The 26662-nt window shown below is 38.8% G+C and overlaps 1 protein-coding gene and 5 non-coding genes across 6 annotated transcripts; 5 read left to right on the top strand and 1 right to left on the bottom strand.

Annotated features, from left to right (window-relative positions):
* Positions 1-682: 682 nt before the first annotated feature.
* Positions 683-26662, bottom strand: LOC139738190 (ATP-dependent clpX-like chaperone, mitochondrial). The gene is made up of 11 exons (XM_071648849.1): positions 26419-26662; positions 19683-19846; positions 14979-15251; positions 13596-13729; positions 11991-12162; positions 9315-9500; positions 5866-6030; positions 5072-5325; positions 4372-4671; positions 2469-2561; positions 683-1808 (listed from the first exon to the last, which is right to left on the bottom strand). Exons 2-11 carry the CDS (start codon positions 19765-19767, stop codon positions 1647-1649), a joined length of 1824 nt encoding a protein of 607 aa, XP_071504950.1. The 5' UTR covers positions 19768-19846; positions 26419-26662; the 3' UTR covers positions 683-1646.
* Positions 17143-17217, top strand: Trnaa-ggc (transfer RNA alanine (anticodon GGC)). Its single transcript has one exon. It is a non-coding gene; the product is annotated as a tRNA-Ala (tRNA).
* Trnaa-ggc (transfer RNA alanine (anticodon GGC)) lies at positions 17469-17543 on the top strand. Its single transcript has one exon. It is a non-coding gene; the product is annotated as a tRNA-Ala (tRNA).
* Positions 17795-17869, top strand: Trnaa-ggc (transfer RNA alanine (anticodon GGC)). The gene has a single exon. It is a non-coding gene; the product is annotated as a tRNA-Ala (tRNA).
* On the top strand, positions 18121-18195 carry Trnaa-ggc (transfer RNA alanine (anticodon GGC)). Its single transcript has one exon. It is a non-coding gene; the product is annotated as a tRNA-Ala (tRNA).
* On the top strand, positions 19509-19583 carry Trnaa-ggc (transfer RNA alanine (anticodon GGC)). Its single transcript has one exon. It is a non-coding gene; the product is annotated as a tRNA-Ala (tRNA).

The following is a 26662-nucleotide window of genomic DNA, read 5'->3' as shown; positions in this document are numbered from 1 at the left end:
GGGGGGGGGGGCATTATGGCCCGCGCGATTGCGCAATCGCCGCAAAATTTTGCATGAACATAAAGCCGGATGTAATCTACAAGACTATTAAGTTAAATTTTCAAAAAATTTGCATTTTCTATTTTAAATTAATTAATTATGCAAATATATGCAAAAACCTCATTTTCGTCTGTAATTGGTTTATAAAAGCTTATGGAATGCTTATTTTTGTTGTAAATGTTCCTAGTGACATTCCGAACATTTGTGCATAAAAAAAATTCAGTATTAAAATTAATTTCTTATGTTTTTTATTGTTTAATCATTTTTTAATGTATCTCTGTTTTTTTTGAACTTTTGTTTTTGTTTTTTTAGCAGAATTTGTCATACACATTTTTAGAAGCATAATTATACTAAAATAAATTGATTTCAGCCATTAGAATTAAAAATATGAATCTTTATATGAATTAATTGAAAAAACACAATTTGTATTGACTTTGTATACAAAATCATGTTTTTTAGCAATTTTTGAAGGGGCGTGGCTTTGGAACGGTATGCCCGGGTGCAACAAATTGGGTCTCAAAAGTTGCGCAAGACTTGAAAGTAAAAAGTCAGCGAGCGGCGCGGTCAAAAATATTTGCGCGGCGGAATGGTCGCGGAATTCGTCGAAGGGGGGCCATTATAGCCCCCCCCCCCCCCCCCCCCCCCCCCAGGTAAGTTAGGGTTAAGTTAAACATTTTCTTCAGTCATGACTGGTATGAGGTACACAAGGTTGACTGTACAGGAGATACATGTATAGCTCTCGGTAATCTGTTCTTCACTGGTGATACAGTTTCCTTCAATTTGCTAAACCAAATATGATATATACACCTTTCCTTTCTATGGTGAGACCTACACTATCCACAACACAGGACCACTGTCTTTATCTAAAACTCATATGCAAGCTCTTTGGAACTTATAATGCGATTAGTGTATTGACTTTAATTATGCTAATCACAACATATGATCTATGTACACAAAATGGCTCTTTCATGGAAAAAAATATTCATTCTTCTCTGAAATACTTTTCCTATGTACATCTAGTAAACTGAGGGCAGAGTACACAGCCAGAAATGACAGGTGACCCTGTAAATGACATGGAATACTCAACTACAAACACACTGGAGAGTGACGAGCAAAAATAATAACAGAGGGAAAGTACAGATAACCGAATCAAGTTAGCAATATAAATGGATGCTAAGCAGTTCACATTATTTTGATTCTTCCTTTGAATTCTCTATGGAACAGGAGTAAAAAAAAAAAAAAAAAGGGGGGGGGGGGACAACTTTCACCTTATCCACTAAGCGTGGACAGCTAAATGACTTCTGTATTCTTATAGCATTGATATCCAATCAAAACCTACAGCATTTTTGGTGACACACTTAGTGGGAACAGCTCTTCCCATTTCATAAAGTTGCTTCAGATAAACAGGTAGTGAGTGCACACACTACGTGTACAGGTCTTCACCATTTATTCTTTTAAAAAAAAAAAGTAATCAGATCACTATGCAACAGATGTCTCTCAGTGGGGGACTTATGGGTTTTCTGAAATGGTATTAAAAAATAACATGAAATTAACACTACAAAAATGTAATCACAAAGAGTGATGTTGGTCATGACATGTGTCCCTCCTTAAACCTGGATGGCTTCAGCAACTGGTTCTGGGTCCACTGGTTGTGTTGATCTGTGAATGAAGTCAGGCTGCTTCTTTCCCAGGACAGCAGGTGCGTCTACAATGACCTCCTCAATGTCAGATCCCGGTATTTCAAACATGGACTCCAACAAGATATTTTCCTGCGTAAACATCGTTTGAGAGAAATGGGCCTTTTCTTTTAATAGGAAGACGGAGGCATAACAGCATCATCATCATATGAAAAGTAAACTGGTGGGCCCAATAAAAGCACTTCAGTGTCATGACTATGTTTTACTTAGGGACAGGAGGGAAATAAATAAGATACCCAAGCTCAACCAAGCAGCACACATCACCTTCAGGGAACTTCACATGAGGCAAAGTACTCCAAAAATCTTCAGATTTGTGACTTGTTGTAGGCCCTTTGGGAAGCATCCTCCTAGCATTAGTTTCCAAGATGATGAAAATGTGAACAATTTTATGTACTACGCATAACGGGCAGTACATAATCACAACAGCTAACCTCGGCCATTCGGCTTAGGTGATCGAAAAGGGAGGAATACCCTGCATGGCACGGCGAGGCAAATCATAGTGATTCTAGCCATGGCTGCATGGCTGCATAACAATGTCCATAAGAACATTGTAAAACATGTTATCTGCTTCTTTCCACACTTAAAAAATGGCCAATTTCAATGCACTTATGGTATCACAATGTCTACTGCCTGTGTGATCATTTTCATGCATTGGACTACTGGTCAGTGATGGATTGACCTTCTAAATGTAATAGCAGTACACCTTGAAGTAATGCTCCTCCGCCAACTCACCATAATAGAGCGGAGTCCTCTAGCTCCTGTCTTCCTCTCAAGGGCCAGCTTTGCTACAGCTTTCAGAGCATCAGCGGTGATTGTTAGTTGGCACTGGGTTTAGAGTGAAAAGGGACGGTTCTTCAAGATTAGACATTCAAAATTGCTAGTTTTTAGTCCACAAGTTTCTTAACTCTACATAAATATAAATTTGACGAGCATAATTTTTCATGAAAGAAAAAACAACCAAGCACAACTGAGAAGTATGGGGATGTATTGGTGTATAAACATGTCTACACTAAGTTTCAAGAAAATACCTTCGGGCATTGCATGGATATGGGGGAAATAGCAACATTTGTAGCATTTGACCTTGATCTTTTGACCTTTGACCTCTTGCCAATGTTACTAAAATCTACTCAACTAATTGCCCCATCATACATCATCCTTGGACCAAGTTTGGTGAATGCTGCTTCATCCAGTCTTGAGTTATCACATAAACAGATAAATTTTAGGATTTGACCTTGATCTTTGACCTTTGACCTCTGTCCGATTTCACTCAAAAATTAATCAAGTAATTGTCCCACCATACATCATCCTTGGACAGAGTTTGGTGAAATTTGCTTCATAACAGATACAATTTCATGATTTGACCTTGACCTTTGGCCTTTGGCCGATTTCACCCAAAATCTAATCAAGTATAGTAATTGCCCCATCATACTTCATACTTGGACCAAGTTTCGTAAAATTCCAGTCAATATCACTCAAGTTATCGCGTACACGAATGCGGACGGACGTACGGACGGACGGACAACCCGAAAACATAATGCCTCCGGCACCACTTCGTGGCGGAGGCATAAATAAAAGTCTCATAACAACGAAATATTCAAATCCCAAAATTATCATCTATACATGTACATCTGCATAGTATACAATTAGTGCAATGGTACAAGATTTCAAACGAGGTGAAAGATTGCCGTGCTCTATTTAACAAGACAAAGCCGAGTTGAAGAGTGTGCCTATCTTTCACAGAGTGACAAAATGAGTGAGAAAAGAATGCGCTTGTAAGCGCATTTGTAATTGTCAAGTGCGAGTGACAAGCATTTGTTTATCGTGACATCAGAGCCGTGCAATGGAACAAAAACTTCAAGCAGTCCTGAGTTTAACATAGGAGTCAAGGGAAATTGGTGACGTTAGCCATGCGCTATCCATTTTTGCTCAAACAAAATTGCACGGCTGGAAGCCACAGAGTGTGATGGTACTTTTAACTGAACGTCACGTGATGGGCAATTGACCAATCTGAGAGTCTACATTCTTTGTAGGTGTTGTATAAACTTCACTGTTCAAGTAAAACAACATTTCGGCATAACGTAAGAAAACGCCCAGTCCCAAGGGTTTAGTTTCACAAGAGTTCACTGCAGTACATTGATTTCCATGCATAGAAATGTCAAATTGAATTCAGTCTCATTTGTGAATTGATAGAAAACTTACTAATGAGTAAGCAACTTCACACGCGCAACAAAAATTTAATTGCATGAAAATAATGATATTTACAACATTGCGTGCATTAACTGCATGTGTGTACAATGTTGCAGAAACTTTCGAATGTTGTTAATTTCAAGAATATACACTCTGCTTACTTAGTTCTAGTTAAAAATATGGTGCATGTAAAAATATGTCATGAATTTAAATCATTGAGGGATAGGTAAGTACCCACAAATCATTAAACATGCAATTTCATCAGTTGAATCCCCTATTATGACATAGATTTCATACAGCACGATCGTTACTGCATCTTCATAACAACCAATCTTTAGCACTTCCATGAATACATAGTTGCAATGTCTTCTTTGGTATGTGAGGGCAATCATTTCATTATTCCTTTTTATAACCCTTGGAGTAACATGTGCCTAAGAGCATGACTCACATTATCCATCTTGAAGAGGGCCTCAAACTGGGGGATGATTGCATTGCGAGGTTCAGTCAGGATGCGCTGCAGCATCTCTTCATCAAGGGAGCCAAGGCTGACAAAGATCGGGAAGCGGCCAACAAATTCGGGAATCATGCCAAATTCAATCATATCCCTCGCCTCTACCATGCGCAAGAGGGCATCCTTCTCTTCATTATCCTCCTTGGCCGAGGACCCATCAGACTGATTAATCTGGTCTGCAATAGTTGCTGCCCTCCGGCCTGGACTCACATTGGCCGGAGCACCAAAGCCCAGATACTGTGTTTGGAATAAGAGTTTTCAGATTATCGCTCTAGATATCACTCAATTCTACATGCTCAAAGAAGTGTTTTCCATAAGCTTCAAAAAAGATTATAGAACTTACATCAAAATATATCACAGACTAGATCAAAATCATCTGAACATTCTGCAACAGAGTGTCATGACAAGGGTGTTTTCCTTCCTAACTCCCAAAATAGGTCTACATGTTATTTGAACATTGAAATGGTGTCTAGCATCACCGGAACAAATTTTGATAACACTAAGCTTCTGTGAGGCAGCTTGAGTTATTGAGACTCAACTTTTCTAGAAGCAGACCTTTGCTATATAATGTACATTTGAAAATAAGCAGATATCCATAGAAAAGCCATTTTCAATTTCAACACTAGGCTATTCCCACCTTCTGCTGTTTTCTCCTGCTGATCAATTTGTCAAGGCCATTGAAGGCACCCGAGGCAACAAAGAGGATGTTGGTGGTGTCCACTGGAACACTTTCGCCCCGTAGCTTTCTGGAGCTCCTCTCAGGCACATTGACCACAGTGCCTTCCAGAAGCTTGAGGAGTCCCTGCTGGACCCCTTCCCCACCTACATCACGCAGCTGGTGTATGCCTGGCACGCAACCAATCTTGTCCACTTCATCCAGGAAGATGATACCTGGTATAACACAATGGCAGTGCACAAGTGGGCAGAAAATGTTTGAATAATATGTGTGCCTTGTTCTGAAGATGGACGTGGATCCAATTCTGTTAAGATACTAGAGCAAAAAGTATTCACATTTTTTACATAGCTCTTTTTGTGTGTGTGTGTTTCAAATATATCCATATCACCATGTTGCTAATATGGGCATCCTCGGTGAAACCTCAACCAACACCACTGCATGACTTGAAGTCACAAGAACTTTCGCAAGTCACACCCAACAGCTAAATAGGACTTGGAGGGATAGAAAATCAATAGTTCTGAATTTTCAAAGGTTTGCTTGATTTCATAAGTGACTCCCTTCAAGGAAACTCTACAACAATAAGTAATTTAACAAAATAGAAGTACATACTGCAGTTATGGCCTAATCTGGGAGTGTCAAGCAAAATATTTCTTACCTAAAAGAGCTGCATACCCGATTAGCCTGAAAACAATGCAAAACATCAACTGGCACTCAAAAAACAGAAAGTGTGTAGAGAAAAACAAAACAAAATTCACCTTGCTGAGCCTTTTCTACATTGAAGTTGGCATCAGCCAGCAACTTGGCTATGACAGATTCAATGTCTTCTCCGACATAACCAGCCTGGGTTAAGGTAGTGCAGTCACAGATTGCAAACGGTACGTCAAGACAAGTTGCTATTGTCTGGGCAAGGAGAGTCTTTCCTGTGTGAAAAATAAAAAACATTCACAAAACCTCAGCATTTGCAGTTTGTGCTTCAAATATGCTGCATGTTAACTTCCTTATTACATGTATATCAAAATGCTTTTTACTTACATTATTATCAAACATTTCAATGTGATTTGTATTCACTTTTTCGGCTTTAGAAGCCAGTCATTCTATGAAATATCAAATTATGATATACATCAAAACCATATCATTCACCTGGAATATGATTTGGTGTATAAGCAGGGCTCCACACTATCTTTTATCTTTGGTGGCCCAATCGGGCCCAATCGGGCCACCAAAATCATTGATATTTATTTTCTGGTGGCCCGAAAATAAAATCTGGTGGCCCGCAAAAAATCGAGAAAAACATAAGAAAAACTAAATCGGTCCTACTAAACATAGAAAAATAAATATTAAGTATTACTGAAGTGATACAGGTACCCATGTCTAAAATAAATTAATAGAAAATTCAATCATCTTACCGTTATTCTGAGTTCTAACATTTAGCAAACGGGCTTATAGATTATTATAAAAGTTGATGCCTATTTAGGTGGTCAAAACTTATGTTTGAAATGAGAAAGTGGGAGCATTTGCAGACATTTGTAAACATCCAACATTTGTTTTAGCATTGTAAAGAGCCGAAAGTTACTGTTATTCATTTCTGATTGTAAAAGCAATCATCCAACATTTACTAGTATTTTTTAACACCTTACGGAGCCGAATGTTACCATTAATCATTTTCAAATGTAAAAGCAAACAACCGACATTCATTTTAGCCTCTTACGGAGCTGAATGTTATCCTTATTCATTTCCAAATGTGAAAGCAAACATCCGCTATTTATTTTAGCATCTAACTGAGCCGATTGATACCGTTAATCATTTCCAAATGTAAAAGCAACAATCTGTTATTTATTTTAGCATCGTACGGAGCAGAATATTACCATTATTCATTTCCAAATTTAAAAGCAAACATCCGACATTATTTTATTATCGTACGGAGACGAATGTTACTGCTGTCCACTTCCAAAAGTGAAATGAATCATCTGGAAATTATTTTAGCATCGTACGGAGCCGAATGTTACTGTTTTTCATTTTTGAACGTCAAGGCAGACATCAGACATTTAGTTTACCATCAAACGCAGCTGAATGTTACTGTTATTCATTTCGAAATGTAATAGCAAATATCCGACATTTATTTTAGCATCATATGGAGCAGAATGTTACTGCTATTCACTTCCAAACGTAAAAGCAATCATCTGACATTTATTTTGGCATCTTCTGGAGCCGAATATGATTGCTATTTACTTTCAAAAGTATATAAAAGCAAACATCAGACATTTATTTTATCATCGTACGGAGTTGAATATTATTCTTATTCATTTCCAAACGTCAAAAGGATCATTCGACATTTATTTTAGCATCTTCCAGAGAGAATGTTATTGCTATTTACTTTCGAACCTAAAAGCGAACATCTGGCATTTAATTTATCATGTACAGAGTTGAATATTATTGTTATTCATTTCCGAACATCAAAGCAAATATCCGACATTTATTTTAGCATCTTCCGGAGCCGAATGTTATTGCTATTTACTTTCGAAAGTAAAAGCAAGCACCCCACATTTATTTCATCATCGTACGGAGTTGAATATTATTTTCATACATTCCCAAACGTCAAAGGGATCATTCGACATTTATTTTAGCATCTTCAGGTGCTGAATGTTATTGCTATTTACTTTCGAACGTAAAAGCAAACATCCGGCATTTATTCTATCATCGTACGGAGTTGAATACTAATGTTATTCATTTCCGAACGTCAAAGCAAACATCAAACATTAATTTTACCATCGAACGCAGCTAAATGTTACTGTTCTTCATTTTAAAATTTAAAAGCAAACATCTGACAGTTATTCTAGCATCGTATGGAGCAGAATATTACTGCTATTCACTTCCGAACGTAAGAGCAATCATCTGACATTTATTTTAGCATCTTCCGGAGCCGAATGTTCTTGCTATTTACTTTCGAAAGTAAAAGCAAACATCCGACATTTATTTAATCATTGTATGGAGTTGAACATTATTGTTATTCATTTCCGAACGTCAAAGTGATCATTCGACATTTATTGTAGCATCTTCCGGAGCTGAATGTTATTGCTATTTACTTTCGAACGTAAAAGCGAACATCCGGCATTTATCTTATTATCGTACGGAGTTGAATATTTTTGTTATTCATTTCCGAACGTCAAAGCAAAAATCAGACATTCATTTTAGCATCTTTCGGAGCTGAATATTATTGCTATCTACTTTCGAACATAAAAGCAAACATCAGGCATTTATTTCATCATCGTACGGAGTTGAATATTATTTTTATTCATTTCCGAACGTCAAAGGGATCATTCGACATTTATTTTAGCATCTTCTGGAGCTGAATGTTATTGCTATTTACTTTCGAACATAAAAGCAAACATCAAACATTAATTTTACCATCGAACGCAGCTACATGTTACTGTTGTTCATTTTGAAATTTAAAAGCAAACATCCGACAGTTATTTTAGCATCATATGGAGCAGAATATTATTGTTATTTATTTCCGAACGTCAAAGGGATCATTCAACAATTACTTTGGCATCTTCCGAAGCTGAATGTTATTGTTATTTACTTTCGAACATAAAAGCAAGCATCCGGCATTTATTTCATCATCGTACGGAGTTGAATATCATTATTATTCATTTCTGAACGTCAAAGCAAACATTCGACATTTATTTCAGCATCTTCCAGAGCCAAATGTTATCGTTATTCATTACCGAACGCAAAATCAAATATCTGACATTAATTCTAGCACTGTACGGAGCTGAATCTTACTGTTATTCATTTCCAAAAGTATAAGCAAACATCCGACATTTATTTTAGTATCATACGGAGTCGAATATTACTGTTATTAATTTCCAAAATTAAAAGCAAACATCTGACATTTATTAGCATCTTACGGAGCTGATTGTTACCTCTGTTCATTTTCAAAAGTAAAGGGAAACATCCGACTTGTTTTGGTGGCCTGATCGGGCCACCAAAATCTTCATTTCTGAAATTTTGGTGGTCCGACGTGCATTTTTGGTGGCTCCGGGCCACCGGGTCACTGTTAGTGTTGAGTCATGGTATAAGAACTATGATCAGCATAGCTTTCCATACACAAACACAGAGTTTAAACACAGACAAATGGGCAGGCACTAAAAATGACAAACTCAACATTTCTGTTACTGCTTACAACAAATTAGAGAAACTCTACCTGAGCCTGTGGGTCCTAACATGAGAATGTTGCTTTTGTCCAACTTCAGGTCAAAGACCCTGGCATCCAAGAGCTCGCTGCCACGGTGCTGATGTTCACCCTCACTGGATCCCTGGGCCTGTTGTTGATTAGACGATGCCCCCAGTGCACTGCCCTGATTGCCTATCCCTGCCAGCTGCAACAGTTCTACATTTCAAATACCAATGACAAGGAAATCTGTAGCTCCAGATGTCATTGCAGATCAAACAGTCATGCGACCTTACTAATTCTCTGTCAGTGAGACAGTCTGCTTTTGCATCAAGTGAGAAAATTCTAAATATTTGTTCAGAGCTTACTGCATTCCCAATTGTGCCTTTGTAAACAAATTAAAGTGACTTTGCAGTGCAAATGCATGTTGACTTGTGTGGATTCATAATACCTCGGTTAAGACCTGAGGCCAAAAGAATAACTTAACCCTAACTTACCTGGGCTATTTAGCGAGCTTGAATTCCTGGGGGGGGGGGGGGGGGCATTATGGCCCCCCCCCCCCTTCAGATCTCGGCCGTTGATCGCGTGATCGTCGCAAAATTTTGCATGAACATAAAACCGGATGTAATCTACAAGTCTGTTAAGTTAAATTTTCAAAAAATTTACATTTTCCATTTCAAATTAATTAATTGTGCAAATATATACCAAAAACCTCATTTTCGTCTGTAACTGGCTTATAAAAGCTTATGGAATGCTGATTTTTGGAGTGAATATTCCTAGTGACATTCCGAATATTTGTGCGCAAAAAAAAATTCAGTATCAACATTCATTTCTTATGTTTTTTATTGCTTTATCAATTTTTTATGCATTTCTTTGTTTTTTCGAACTTTTGTTTTTGTTGTTTTTTTCAGCAGAATTTGTCATACACATTTTTTGAAGCATTATTATACTAAAATGAATTGATTTCAGCGATTAGAATTAAAAATATGAATCTTTATATGAATTAATTGAAAAAACACAAATTTGTATTGACTTTGAACAAAAAAAAATCATGTTTTTGAGCAATTTTGGGGTTGACGAAAATTTTTTTGAAGGGGCGTGGCTTGGGAACGGTATGCCCGGGCGCGACAAATTTGGTCTCAAAAGTTGCGCAAGACTTGAAAGTACAAAGTCAGCAAGCGGTGCGGTCAAAAAATTTTGCGCGCCGGAATGGGTCGCGGAATTCGTCGAGGGGGGGCATTTTGCCCCCCCCCCCCCCCCCCCCCCCGTAAGTTAGGGTTAATATGTGTCATACATTGTATATTCTATTTAAAAAACAAACAAACAAACAAACAAACTTTTACTACTTTTCTTCAGATCACCTGGATATGCCCATAAAAAAAAACCAACAAAAAAAAAAAAACACCTTAAAAACCTAGGTTCTGTCAGTGACATCATCTGTCAATCACTGGTCAAGTACTGATATGACAAAACCCATAATAGGGGCCAACAGCTTCCCATACATGTACATGTATACTGGGCATAACTTGCATGTTCCATGCAATGACTTTTCAATGGCAGTTACATTCACATGGTGTTCCTTAATTTCAAGTTCAGCTAACTTTAATGATATGCTTGTAGTTAAGTACCGTGTAGACGCACTTGAAAGTTTGCTAACTTAACAGATTACTCAATGAAAAGAACCACAAGATTTCTCAGGGTTTACGCTCCATCCATGAGTTACAGGGGGTCCCCACTCGCAGTTACGGATTGTGTGGACACGATAATTAACGAACTCGAAAGTTAGTGTGACCTCTCCGTGAACCGCCATTCCCCTTACCTTCCAGGTCAACCTGCCAAATGTAAATACAGTGCCCCTCATACTGGGGTCATTACCAAACTTCTGCTTCTGTGGTTTAATCATTGAGTGGGACTCTCACTCGCGATTAAGGGGGCAAGAGCTTATCATCGAAGTTGGTATTACTTGAAGTTAACTAAGCTACACTGTGTAGATGTAACTCTAAAGGGATGGTATAGTTTGGTTGAAATTGGGATTCAGATTTTAATTTTTTGTGATATACAAGTGTAATTAGAAACCACTTACAGGGGGTACATGAAATATTACGGAACATACAATTCTACGAGGAATTAAAGGTTTATTTGATGAAAATCAGTGTTGAAATGGCTGATATTCAAAATATTTATAAATATATTTTAAATATATATTCTCCACAAATCTTGTGTAGAAGTCAACTCAAAAGTCCTCGGACAATCAACTTCAAACTCATATCATGTAAGTATGATGTCCCAGGGATGACAGATCTGTTTCATTATGATCTGTCAACTGTGATGTCAGTATGACGTCATTATCTAAAATCATGTTATCAATCATAAAGTGGGTTTATAGGTCAATTACGCTGCATTCTGTATCTTCTTTAGTATGATATGCCCTATCACCCCTGTATTTTGTTGCACACATATAGATGATGTTGCAAGAATCATTTCTTAAAATTGTACTGCTATTTCCTCAGACACTATTCTGGCTTTGGGCTATATGCAGCAATACACAAGTCAATACACAAAGGTGTGACAAAGGCATTACACAATATGTGCGGCTGGGATCTCATGATTATCTAAAGAGGAAATATTATGCACATTTGGCTTTCGCACAAGATCACACAATATTTCAAATTTCTGAGCTATCATAGTCTGGTAATGTATGAAACTAACCTCTTGGAGTGAAATTTCCACTCTGACTCTTGCCCTCTGTTTCTGATGCACCCTTTTGGGAAAGGGATGGGATGTTGTTGTAGATACGCTTGTAGTGGTTGTACACAGCAACTGAGAGCACCTTTTTGGCCTGGGCCTGCCCGACAACATACTTGTCAAGGTATTCATAAATCTGCATGAATGCATAACACAGATATTATATCAAATACTAGTGACACCAAGAAAAGCACACACTTTTGACATCAAGAAGGACGAATATTGAAGCTGTTTCTGGCATTGAATTTGTCCCATCTACACATATATATCATGCATATTTTGAACAGAAATTCTACATTATGTTCACACTGACATAGTAATATCAGAGAGGTAAGAGAAGAAAAGTTACGGAATTTCATGTTTCTATCAAATATTGATATTAGTAGCAACTACGTATTCCAATAAGAAGACATGATAATACCATGGCCTTAAAGTCTCCCATTGACCCACACATAAATGTTCATGTTAAAGGGGAAGGCTAGTAACTGATCAGTGGGAATCAGTGGAAATGCTGGGAGATGATTGTTCCAATCCTTATGGGATTCATTCAAGAGTTCATTGTATATCTATTGTTGTGTGAAAATGATTTGCTTCAGAATGGTCTCATATTCAAGTAATGTGCAGTTTAATGCTTCCAGGTTAGCGTCCCTGGTCAGTGACGGAGCATTAATCTGTACATTACTTGAATATGAGACCGTTCTGAAGCAAATCATTTTCACACAACAATAGATATACAGTGTACAATGAACTCTTGAATGAATCCCATAAGGATTGGAACAATCATCTCCTAGCATTTCCACTGATTCCCACTGATCAGTTACTAGCCTTCCCCTTTAAGTCACATGAAGTCATGAAGAAAAAGATATATTGCAAATAATGCCCTTATTCTTTGGTTGCATTTCACCAAGAATAATAACTTTTAATGGAGAAAGGATGTCCAGTCAGTCGCTTAATTGTTAACCAAAAACATAAATCTTATGATATTCCTTTCTTAAACAAACTAATGGGATATTTGTGAATTGATTTGTAATAACATCATCACCTCATTTAAAGCCACCAATATTACTATTAAATGAATACATGTAAGAGTTCAAAATTTGATGAAAAAACTTCTCATTTTGTGAGAAACCTTCCCCATTCTTTATGTCTGATCTGATATCAATTATTGAAATCTGATTTGTTTGGGTTATTTTTTTTATACAAGTTTCTGACAAGTATTACCGATACTTCATTTTCATACAGTGGTAATAGCATTTACTGCTAGTCGTCATTGGCGTATCATGTGAAGATGTACATTTTCACTACAATTCAACTTCCAATTAAAAAAAAAAAAGTAAGGAAAAATACAGGCAAACATGCTAGATATCTTTAAAAATAATGTTCTATTTCTTTTTTTATAAGTATTTGAACTGCAAGAATAAAATTAGTGCATACGCATGATCATACAGACATCCCCAAATCATACCACCCCTGTGACCCATGATCTCATACCTACGGAGTTTAGATGGGCACAACAATCATGTGTAATGAGTGTTTCCACCTATAGCAATAAAACAATCAGGATCATACCTTTTTAGGTGGAGGTGGCGGGGGCCTGTCTGTCTTGGGAGCAGCTGTTTCTTTCATAGATTTCTTGCTGTCTGTCTCAGATAGCACCACAAAGAAATGATGGCACTTCTCACACTTAACAAACCGTGTTGAAGCTGTGGCACAAGGGGAGATAATAGTGATTGTGAAGACAAGTGAGAATATAGTAGACATACCTGGCAAGTCCTAAATTCAACAGATAGGCTAAATGAAAGTACTACTACAGAAAATTATGGATGAATAAATACAATACCTCGACCTTCAAGATACTTCAGAAATGTATAAATACACGATATGAATAAAGTTCTCCTTTTTTGCTTATGTTCCTCAGGTGAAAAACAGTTGGAGGGTGTGCAAAATGATAGCGAAAATGAGGGACAAAGGAGACACACCAACAATCATTTGTGTTAAAAGTTGTCAGCTCTCACCTCCACAACATTAACAAACTTAACAATTAGTCGTTCAGAAAACAGGAATTCAAGAGCTTCGAAATATAAAATATCAGTTCATCATGTAATATTTACTTATAACATGGTTGATATTCCAAATGATTCATGATTTTCCTCATACTTTTTAGATGTGCAATGGTATCAAATAATTAACAATCATTTTTTTTTTCAGGAATAGATTTGAGTATACATGTTTGAACACTAAAAAAAAGACAGTTGCCATACTCATTGATTACAATAGTCGCATTATGTCACAGCAGAAGAGCAATACAAAGACATTATGAATAGAATTCCACAAAATTTAATTTCTAATGAAAAGTACTCCTCTGATTTATTACCAACATAATATTCTTGCCCCTGCCTTAGTTCTGAAGGAGGTAGGTCATGGGTGTTTTCATTATACTAGAGAATATATAATATACAGTGTATATGGAATGTTTTCTTTGAATCATTCTCCTACTGTGACACCACATATCTTTGTACTTTGTGTTACATGCTTCCTTATTTCATCTTAAGTACTGTGCATTATAGCAATAACTGAAATTGATGATGGCAGTGACATCTATAACAAGATTATTCTCAGAGGATATGAGATACAGTGCACTCCCGTTATAACGAAAATAGTTATAGCAAAATTCCAGATGCAACGAAGTAAAAATTCAGGCTGCAACATTATCCACTTTATGCATCATAATTGTTTATCTGTCTGATAATGAAATTTCAATATAACAAAAGAAAACTGCCAGTTCCAAGCACTTTGTTGTAACAGGAGTCCACTGTATATCAACAAAATGTGACAGTTCACATAAAATCAGACCACCTCTAACCCTCCCCCCCCCCCCCCAATCAACTTGCAATGGTTAGCATGTTTCATCTCTTGCAATGGATTGGTGATTTCAAGTATAGGCAGACTTACATACAAACGTTTCTACATGAGTGCATGGATCTCCACATTTAGGACAGCTGAGCTGGCCTGATTTGCCCCCTCCATCACCACTGCTGCTACTACTGCCACCTCTGGATGACCGTCTGGTTGGCGGAAGGTCACTTTTAGACCCATCATTGCTGCCAGAGGCAGAGAGATGGAGAATTGAGATGCTGAGAGTGCGGCATTGCACAGGGCTAGCTAGCAGACTCGAGTGGTGGGGTGACTGAAGGCAGACTCTTCGTATCAGATGTCTTGAACAAACTGCATAGTATGAACAAAAGATAAATTTCACTTTCAAATCACTGTATCACTTGGCTGATAGATAAGAAATAGAAAGTTCTATCAAATACTCACATTAACACATCATGCATCAGTCAATGAAGCAAATAATAATTGTGGTTTCTAAAAGAAATGAAGCTCACCTGGCTTTTTAAACCATCAATATCACATCTTACATCTTACATTACAATAAGCAGTCCTGAAAGAAAAGTTGATTTCAATATACCGATACACAATTCTCATTTTGGAAACATCACTTCAGAACATCACAAAAACAAACAAACAAATAAACATTGCTAGTACAGTAATAGCAGTTATAACTTTTTGGAATACTAATTATTCTACAACATATAAAACAATCTTTGGTTCTGGGAGAGGGAAATTTACATGTACATTGTAAGTGGACAGTGTTCACATGTTTTTATACACCTATCGTGTGTATAAAACCTATATTTAGATTACCCTGACAAGTCATCACAGTTGGTGGCAAATTTCAGCTGTCACATATGCAGTACAATTCTACAATACACTGAGTAGAAAGTAAGGAGTCGCAAGCAAATACTGATACATAATATACACCTGGCAATATTGCAATAATTTTGTAATTTAGGGCCAAAGTTGGATTGTAATAAATCATATGCCAGAGAACTGAAACATGTCAGAATACTATTCTGTAATCTACTGTATAAAGTAATTACACAGAAATGCACATATCATACCACTAAGTCAAGTCTTTGATGTCCGGAATATCCAATGTTCTTCTGATACTGTACATGCTACTATGTACATGAAACAACACCCAAAGAATTATCATTTGCCGAAGTCTTGGATACTGTCAAACAAATACCCCATTTGTACCAAGCAAAAAGCAAAAAGGGGGTTCTGAAGCCTCCTATAGCAGCCTCGAGCAGCCTTTCAGCTCAGTATAAACAGACAGAATTCAGAAAAGGAGATCCGATAAGGTCAGGTTCTGAAACCTCCTACTGGGGCTGGTTTCAGAGGCTGCTATAGCAGCCTCAAGGAGGCTCACTGCAATATAAACGCTAGGGGTAGGGGGTTCGAGAAGCTGCTTTTTGGCCGACTTGGAAGTAATTACTGAAGGTCATCGCCTGCTTCACATAAACAACCCAGCCCTCTCGATCAATTCCCCCTGAAGAAAGCCTTTCAACTTGCACACTTTCACTCAAAAGCCTGCGCCATGTATCAGAGGGGAGGAGAAGTTTGGGCCTGCTAGGGCCTGCCAAAGTCTGCTGTTGGCAAGCAGTATAAACAGACTAGAGGCTGCTTTTTCAGAGTGGGCTTTCGAACCTCCTCAAGGAGGCTCTGAAACCCACTAGCAGTATAAATGGGGTAAAAGTCTCCAAATCTCATTTTACGACCTGTGCCACAAGAGGAGTCAGTAGTTAGAGAAGAAAGTGCCTCTTTTACGTGTGCTTGCCCATTCAATACACAAGAGAGGGACCCTTTCAGAACTAAACTGGCCTGTGTACGTCAGCAAGCACTAGTGATTAGTACTTTTTTTTCTCTCATTACTGTATCTTCTAATGGGTTGTAAAGTCACATCTGAACTTGTCTGACTGTGCCCAAACACTTAAGCATATGTTACTTTCTGAGTGTTTGATCTCTTAAACTGAAACTCCATGGGTGTAGCTACCAGACATACACATGTGTACCAATATTTAGCACACCTCAGGTGGGTATTATGTGGAATTCAAAACTAAACAAAATGAAAGAAAAAAAAGCATGTTTCTAAGTACATGTATGAGAAAACTATGTTGCTTGTTAAATAATTTGTGTTCCAGCATACTGTATGTTATTTCTACATGCACCTGGTAATATTTATTGTAATACTTTGTTTTTAATACTGCACTAGGGCTTTCTATAGCTCAGTCGGTAGAGCACCGGTCTGGCAATCCGGAGGTCTCGGGTTCGAATCCCGATGGAATCCCATTTTCTTTGCTCACTTTTCCACTAATAATTTATATTCTTTCTGGTCAGTTTATTCTGTCTTTATTTGTTACAAACTCAAAAAGCTGCATCACTTCGGTGATCCCTCGCATTTATCCCCAAGTTGAATTATCCTTCGGGTTTATGCCAGGTTCAAGTGTGTGCGTGTGTGTCACACACAAACACACTGCTATAGCTTCTGACCACCCGAGCATTGAGAATTAAGGGTTTCTGGGACGAACACTGCACTAGGGCTTTCTATAGCTCAGTTGGTAGAGCACCGGTCTGGCAATCCGGAGGTCTCGGGTTCGAATCCCGATGGAATCCCATTTTCTTTGCTCACTTTTCCACTAATAATTTATATTCTTTCTGGTCAGTTTATTCTGTCTTTATTTGTTACAAACTCAAAAAGCTGCATCACTTCGGTGATCCCTCGCATTTATCCCCAAGTTGAATTATCCTTCGGGTTTATGCCAGGTTCAAGTGTGTGCGTGTGTGTCACACACAAACACACTGCTATAGCTTCTGACCACCCGAGCATTGAGAATTAAGGGTTTCTGGGACGAACACTGCACTAGGGCTTTCTATAGCTCAGTCGGTAGAGCACCGGTCTGGCAATCCGGAGGTCTCGGGTTCGAATCCCGATGGAATCCCATTTTCTTTGCTCACTTTTCCACTAATAATTCATATTCTTTCTGGTCAGTTTATTCTGTCTTTATTTGTTACAAACTCAAAAAGCTGCATCACTTCGGTGATCCCTCGCATTTATCCCCAAGTTGAATTATCCTTCGGGTTTATGCCAGGTTCAAGTGTGTGCGTGTGTGTCACACACAAACACACTGCTATAGCTTCTGACCACCCGAGCATTGAGAATTAAGGGTTTCTGGGACAAACACTGCACTAGGGCTTTCTATAGCTCAGTCGGTAGAGCACCGGTCTGGCAATCCGGAGGTCTCGGGTTCGAATCCCGATGGAATCCCATTTTCTTTGCTCACTTTTCCACTAATAATTTATATTCTTTCTGGTCAGTTTATTCTGTCTTTATTTGTTACAAACTCAACTAGAAATGTCGCTACAGCGACTGGTTATACCCCCGCCAAACAACATTTCATAAGCTTTGGTCAAAACAACATTTGATAAGCTTTGGTCAAAAAACTGAGGAAGTAGTTAAATCCGCAAGATCTTTCCTTGATCGTCTGCCATTAATATGCCGTTACCATGGCAACGTACTTTTGGGTACTGTCGAAAAATGCATCTTGCACATCTACAACCAAAGGCACACATCTGTACCAAGTTTCATGGAAATTGGGCAAAAACTGAGGAAGTAGTTTGCAACACAAAATTTTCCATCATTTTGGCTCATAATATGAGCTGTTACCATGGCAACATACTTTTTGTCACTGTCAAGAAATGTGTCATGCTGACCTATATCCTAAGACAAACATTCAATATGAATTCCATGAGAATTGGAAGAACACTGATGAAGCAGTTTTGCCATGAAGCATTTTGCCCTATATTTTACCAATAACATGCCGTTACCATGGCAACGCACTTTTTGCCACTGCGGAAATATGTGTCTTGCACATTAACATATTCAGATGAACATCTGTACCTAATTTCATAAAAATTGATCAAAAACTGTGGGAGGAGTTCGCAACGCAAGATTTGTACCCATTTTTGCCCATAATATGCCGTTACCATGGCAACGTACTTTTGGGTACTGTCAAAAAATACGTCTTGCACATCTACAACCCAAGGCACACATCTGTGCCAAGTTTTATGGGAATCGGTTGAAAACTGAGGAAGTAGTTCGCGACGCAAGATTTGTACCCATTTTTGCCCATAATATGCCGTTACCATGGCAACGTACTTTTGGGTACTGTCAAAAAATATGTCTTGCACATCTACAACCCAAGGCACACATCTGTGCCAAGTTTTATGGGAATCGGTTGAAAACTGAGGAAGTAGTTCGCGACGCAAGATTTGCAACGGACCGACCGCCCGACCGACCGCCCGACCGCCCGACCGCCCGACCGCCCGACCGACCGCCCGACCGACTGCCCGACCGACCGTCCGCTGATTCCTATATACCCCCTTCAAACTTCGTTTGGCGGGGGTATAAAAAGCTGCATCACTTCGGTGATCCCTCGCATTTATCCCCAAGTTGAATTATCCTTCAGGTTTATGCCAGGTTCAAGTGTGTGCGTGTGTGTCACACACAAACACACTGCTATAGCTTCTGACCACCCGAGCATTGAGAATTAAGGGTTTCTGGGACGAACACTGCACTAGGGCTTTCTATAGCTCAGTCGGTAGAGCACCGGTCTGGCAATCCGGAGGTCTCGGGTTCGAATCCCGATGGAATCCCATTTTCTTTGCTCACTTTTCCACTAATAATTATATTCTTTCTGGTCAGTTTATTCTGTCTTTATTTGTTACGTATATATATCAAATACTGCATCTTACCTGTACTTGTTAGTTGTGTCTGTCTCGATCCCGACAATAAGGCTATTCGTACCGCAGACACAGGTTGACGTATTGATGGCGGCATGTTCCTCTTGTGCCAAGGCAAAGTATGTACAGTATGCCAATTCTTTGTCAAGTGAGAGCTCCTTCTCGCATTGGTAGATCTACGATGTAAGAAGTTTCAAAAGAGCAGCAGTTATCTACAAGATGGCACTGGTAAATGACTGTGACTGAAAGAGGGCAAAGGCCATCCCCACTCATAATTTTGAGATACATGTATCTCTGGAGGTCTATTCACACTCAAAAATACATTGTAGACTATCATATATCACATCCACATGCCACATATGATATACCATGAATGACGACCAGCTCATAAATATATAATGTAAGGAGATGTGATGTATTGATTATGAGTTCAGTTACATTGTACATGTATGCTCTAGTGAGATATTCATGCAAAACGCAAGTTAAAATGTACATGTAAAAGCTCAAGAAATGCAATAACAAATTCCTGGTATTGAGTATTGGTAGAACTATTTTCTATTTTCATGTGTCATATCGCAAGATCATATGTCAAAGCCTCAAACCCTTATATTTGAACTGACATGTCCCATTGATCTCTCTCTCAATAACATCAGACACAGCACTACTGTAAATGGGGAAATTTTTGCACATTTCACCCAACATGAAGCTAACACAAAAATAAAAATATGCAATATTTTTTGCTTCTTATATGTCCAGGCACTTGTCTACTTCACATTGTGGTTCCATGGAATTAAAAAAAAGCAAAATTCATCCCACTAATCTGGGCATGAAATATTACTTTGTAGACCTACAACTGTACATACAGTTCCAAGTCTCATGCCTACAGCATGGGTCTCACTCCGGACAACCCATCTCATACTCTCCTGCCCATTAATCATTTCTCATGCCTCCTAGAAAAGAAGTGAAGAAGAAGGGGAAAAAAAAAACCACAGCAGGTAGATCAATAATGTAATTGGATTTGTACGTTGGCTATAAAGGAATGACGTAACCCTGGGGTGCTCCACTGTACTGTTGCAAACTCAGGGAGCATCCTGAGTAAACAGGGTGCTTGCTTTGTATGATCAGAAAAAAAAAAATCATGTCATCACGCACATCTCTAAAAGTATCCTATTTCACCAGCAACAGGCTGGCATTTATACTATATGAATGGCTTTTATCTAACTTTCTGTATACCTGTAGTGGAATTCTAAGACTATTCTGCCGCTTTCAAACACGCGACAAATGAAACAATGAAAACCGATTCACGCGAAGTGATTCTCTTTCCCATTCTGTAGTCTGTGCTGAACACAGTAATGTGCATATACACATGTGCTTTGTAGATGCATAACGATCCCCATACTGTCTCTCTACATGAACTATCTGAAAAAGGAAGAGGACACAAACATGCTAGGCTAAGTCCCGCCATTACCCCTCTTTATCCCCTACACATGTTAAATATTAAAGCTGAAATGACTCATGAAATCATCGCAATCCCGCCGGGCATCAAGAGCACCATCCCCCATATTAAACTTATATGTGTAAAATATTACAGTTGAAATATTTCATGAAATCATCGCAATCCCGCTGGGCACCAAAAGCATTAAAAAACCCATGTTACTCTACTTGCCCCGGTGTTTTAATAGACAAACTGTGCATTTTATACAATTTGATTTTGTTCATTATCGTTTTAAACTGTATTTCACAAACAAAATGTTTCATTCTTTCAGAATGGTTCAATACAAGAGAAAGACAGAAACAAGTAGAAAGCGCAGAATATGACCCTGCTGTGTACTTTTCAAGAACATGTGTACAACACTATGCGAGGAGATTTTCGGAAGTAAAATTTAAAAAAATATAAACGCCTCCTTTTTTCTTCCTCTTCTGTTTCATATCAATTCGGAAATTATTCCTCTTTATTCTTTCTCAATAATAGTGACTCATACTTGTGTAATTACAAGATGCAAAGACCGCTCATCTATAGGCTTATTTTTAAATATTTTTCAAAATCTCTCTTTATTTCTTTTTATTCTTCTTTCTTTCTGGATTTTGTGTCATCAATATCTCAAGTGACATGGAATACATGACATTTTCATGTCTCATGACAAAATCTAGCCACAATAAGGTTTTCATGACAGTAACATATCTATGACGTCATCTAGGCGCCATTTTGTGATTTTCGGACGTTACATGATCGATCAAACTTCATTATCATTTTCGGCGGACATTAAGTTCAGGTCACGCTTATCATACATTTTAATGCTAATTACCTAAGACATTATTACGCGCGCGTACGCGCGCGTCAAACTTTTAAAAGGCTCAAAACAACTTACCAATGGGAAATCTCGAAGTTTCAGACAATTTTAAGCGTTTCGCGCGTTCGCGTCCGTCCGCAATTTTCGCGCGTAGTGCGCGTAAGCAAACTTGCACAGACAGATTTGCGATACATTAAGTAACAATATCCATTGATTTCATCAATTTTGACCTATAACAAAGGAATGCGTAAAGTTGAAATTTCTAAATATAGCAGTCTTTGTTTATTTCGCCATAGCTCTTTAAAACGTCTGGTTACCCTATGTTTTTATTGCATATTACAAAAGCATATGAATTGAAAATAACGTTTCAAGTATCAATATCTCCCTAAATACATTATGTGCTCGTATCTCTGTTGTTTAAGCTCAATATTATCCCAAATTCAGATATGTTGTACTTTGAACATTTGCCTTTTAAGTCCAAGTCATGGTTTTGAAATTTGATGACGTCATCATACCTTAAATTGTGTTAAAGGTAAAGATGCAAAATCGGACAAGATGTTATGTCTATGGGAGGTGATTTTTTTTAAAACCATGCATTGACTTGACAACGTTTAAGCACCTTTATCTCATGATTTTGCTTCATTTCCTCTGAAACTTAAGTATGTTGTAGCTGAGACAATAAGCTTCAGTAATCATGCATTTTATTTTTTGAAATCTCATCATCAGGTTGACAATTTTGCAGTTTAAAACTGAAAATGAGAATGGAATGTGGACAAAACGATTCCCGATTCAGCTTTCACATACATAAGTTTACGTTCCTCATATTTTCTCGCCGAGACGTATGGCCGAGTGGTTAAAGGCGACGTCTCAGAGACGTGAGGTATCAACGATTACATATTCGTCCATGTAAATCACGTTCGTATATAAACGCACCTATACACACACACAGACACACAGACACACGCCATATCCCTCTTTTTTGTGTGTTGGAGACCACATTGCTTCGACTGCAGCAACATTTTGAAGGTTGACTTTGTCATATTTGTCTTTCAAGACCATGTCATTGTTTTGTACTTTGATGACGTCATCACACTGAAAATTGTGATTAAAGGCAAGGTATCAAAACCAGCCGATTATAGGCTTTATGTCTACGGCGCGTATTTTTCCCAAGTTGCCAGAAATGGCATAGCGACATCAGTCGTTACAAGCCGTCTAGCAATGCAATACATGTTCACGCGGCCACGATTGTTGAGTGGGCATTGACTTTTTCCCCCTGTAATATCCATACATTTCTTTTTTGCCTTACCATTTCCGGGGATGTCCCGTGGCCGATTGGTTAGAAAAACGGTTTTGCATGCACGCTCAATATAACTTCAAGGTGCCTATATCACATTCTTTTCTTTGTCGATCACAGATGACCGACACCTGATGACCCCAAGCGTATCACCTAACTCGTCAGCGTGACGAGTTTCATATCTCGTTAAATATTTTTCTTTGATTTTAGTGTGTACGATTATACAAGGAACCGGTTATAACGAGGTAATATCGGCGGTCCCACAGACCTTGTTACTACGGGGTGTCACTGTAGTTAGTAAAGCCTTAACCCGGGGGGTTCAAGGAGCGCCCCACAGACCTTGTTACTACAGGGTGTCACTGTAGTTAGTAAAACCCTAACCGCGGGGCTCTCCTTGAACACAGTTATACTGTGGGAGTACCCTGAGTCAACACAGTGGCGTGTCTGTACTGAAAAAAGAAACACAAATTTAAGCACCTCTAAAAGTGTCCTATTTTAAGAGCAAACAGCTTTAATACTTCGAAACTACAGTGCATATCCAAAAAAAAAAGAGGGTAATCCAACTTTGGAGGGCTACTATTTTATAATTGTAAGCTACATTGTATGGAGAGTGCAACATTGGTTGTAAGGAAAGGGGAACTCTTCCTCTTTCCATTAGTACCTAATTATGTTGACAAATGTCATGCATGACTGAGCACAAGAACTTTACAAACAATGACAAATTGCAATTTTTCCAAGTATGTGTGTTATTGTGAAGGAACAATGCATGTCTCACTGCGTGGATGAGATCTGTCAATGAAAGTGGTCCAATCATTAGGCCAGCCTGTACAGCTGCAGGTCGTGTCAAGGGTTTCTTCTAACCTTTTATGGTTCATAACCTTCAACATGGCCACGTTGTCGATAACGTAGTCCTTCCCATAAAGGCTAACCATTATCCATTTTTCTCTCTTCATATTCAAGACATGGTTTGTCGCTGAGAGCTATGTGTTGAATATGAACAGAGAAAATGGACTGTGTGCATTAGCCTCTCTGGGAGTGGCCAAGTTATCGAACTGGTGGCCATGTTTAAGGTTATGAACCATAAAATGTTAGGAGAAACCCTAAACACAAACCTGCATTCGTACAGGCTGCATGGCCTATTTGGCCACTTTCATTGGCAGATCTCATCCACGCAGTGAGACATGCAGTGTTCCTTCATAATAATAAAAAACTTGGAAAAAGTGCCCTTTCGCTATGTAGCGGCGAGTGAAAGAGTTTGAGTGAAACACGCCCACCAGAGAGCAACCGGGCGCCACACGATGTCACGCACCGAGAGTGCCTTGTAAAAAGGCTACAGTGTACAATACGCTGCTATGTACAGGCTAGCGCATGTGCATAGGTTTCAATTCCGTCGTACGGAGCAGTTGTTGTTTTCACAGATTCCTCTTGGCTGAATCATTTAAAGTCATCAATTTGGACCGAAAGAGTATAGAAGTAAGCCTTTTGCTGGTGAAATACGTAACTTAAGTCTTAAAGAGCCGCAAAAATTAGGGTTTGTCTTCCTACGTTCAGTTACTTACAGCACTCTTTAAACTCGGGGCGCTCCCACAGTAACTATAACTGCTGCTGTGTACAAGGAGCGCCCCGGGGTTTATGCTGGTTACTATTTACCTGTGCTAGCTGCACTACCTGCAAGGCTGCAGGACAGATTTGGACCTAACTGCAATCAGCCCCAACGCAACGCATAGCGTTCACTGTGTATGGTAGAATGCTTAGTACGCACTGCACTGCGCGCAGAGCACATAAAAATGTATTGGCTCTGACTGTTGATGAGGATGTGTGGGAAAACGCAAAAATTAACTGTTCATTAATGGTTTTAATCAAGGACAAAATTTCGAATGAATATTTTAAAGGTGCACAGTCCCCGTGTTTTAGTCAAATGCATACGCGGGCGCAAGTTTCCCATAGAGACCTACGCTATCGACTCCTCTTTAGCGCTTACGCTTTGGCCCACTTCCCCGAGTCCGAAGAAGTCCGATTCACTGTAGTCAGTGGTCGGATCACAGTTCGGCTCATGATTCGGCTGAGGGGGATGACAGCTTTAGCAAATTTCTTTTGTGATGTCATAATAACAAGCACATATGCACACACCCTGGCATTACTACAGACTGCGCGATGCGCAGAGAAGACAACGAAGGCAACGTTACTTAGCAACAGCTACGCACTTTACTCTTGATGACAGCTCAACTTCGGTAATCTTCGTATCAATGCTAACGGTGATCGGCAGTATCATCAACAGCGCCCTCTACACTACCGGGATTATGCCCCTTTAAGCAAATCGTAATGTAATGTCGATGCATTTTCTGAAAGCTTCGTAAAACACAGTGTTCAATACAACTCGGTTTGTGTGCATTGTCAATGCAAAAACAGTGGTCGATCTAAAAAAGGAGCAGCACCGCGGGGAGCTGAAAAGAGACCAGTCAAGTTCGAGGGCGATATTTTTGCACTGAAACTACGATATGAAAAGGGAACAACAGCATTTGATAATGCAGGATTTTTCAATCACGTAGGTCAAGCTTTTACGTGAATTTCAGTGTTTACTGTTAAATTAACTAAGTTATACACAGCCCTGTTGCTGTACACAAGTGTAAGTCGCGACAGGGCTGTACCGTGTGGACACTACGTAATCTTATAATTCCTGGGCGCCGATTCTATTTTGAATTTACTGGTCGGGCTAGTGTTAAATATTCTTAATCTTATCAAGCATAAAAATTAGGCGGTCGATGAGTAGAACTACGTGTAACGTTGTTAGTAGGTCCAACCATATACGGAGCGCCCCGGGGTTATTTGGACCTGAATACAACAATATGCAATAAATTACACAGTTTGCCCAGCTCCCCAGTTAAGTAAGAATTAAATTTTTACAGTCAATATTCTATTCAGGATACATGATACAGAGGCAGAGCCTACACTACAGTACACTGCACTGTCAACTCAAAGTCACGAATAGACGACTGTCTATCTGTCTACGCCTCTATCGACATCATATTACTACCGTAGTTAGTAATAGGAGCCTATTACCTAACGTTACACGTATTCCACTAATGTAGTAATGACGTATTCACTGAGTGTCCACTTGTTAAAGCTGTTACTGTGTTAGTAATGTTACTGCACAATTACTTGCCTTTCCTAATCAGGCAATGAAGCTTTTGGTTGCCGATGTGTTGCCGTTGGGCGTTGGTGTACGATTCCACGACCGGTACTCAGATCTCCTTGTGGTCCTTTCCAGCAATATAACTATGCTATGGCCATGGGGCTAGAATATTAAGTATTATGAACTAAAGGTTGATCTTTGACCAGGAGTTTTTTTTTCCACTAGACGAACGTTGCGAAAGACCAACTCGGACATCTACGGCAGCGACTGTTAT

The sequence above is a fragment of the Diadema antillarum genome, unplaced genomic scaffold, assembly GCF_040938485.1.
Source record: "Diadema antillarum isolate AM-2024a unplaced genomic scaffold, OU_Dant_1.0 seq00000728_RagTag, whole genome shotgun sequence".
NCBI lineage: Eukaryota > Metazoa > Echinodermata > Echinoidea > Diadematoida > Diadematidae > Diadema > Diadema antillarum.
This window is presented reverse-complemented; position numbering and strand designations above follow the sequence as displayed.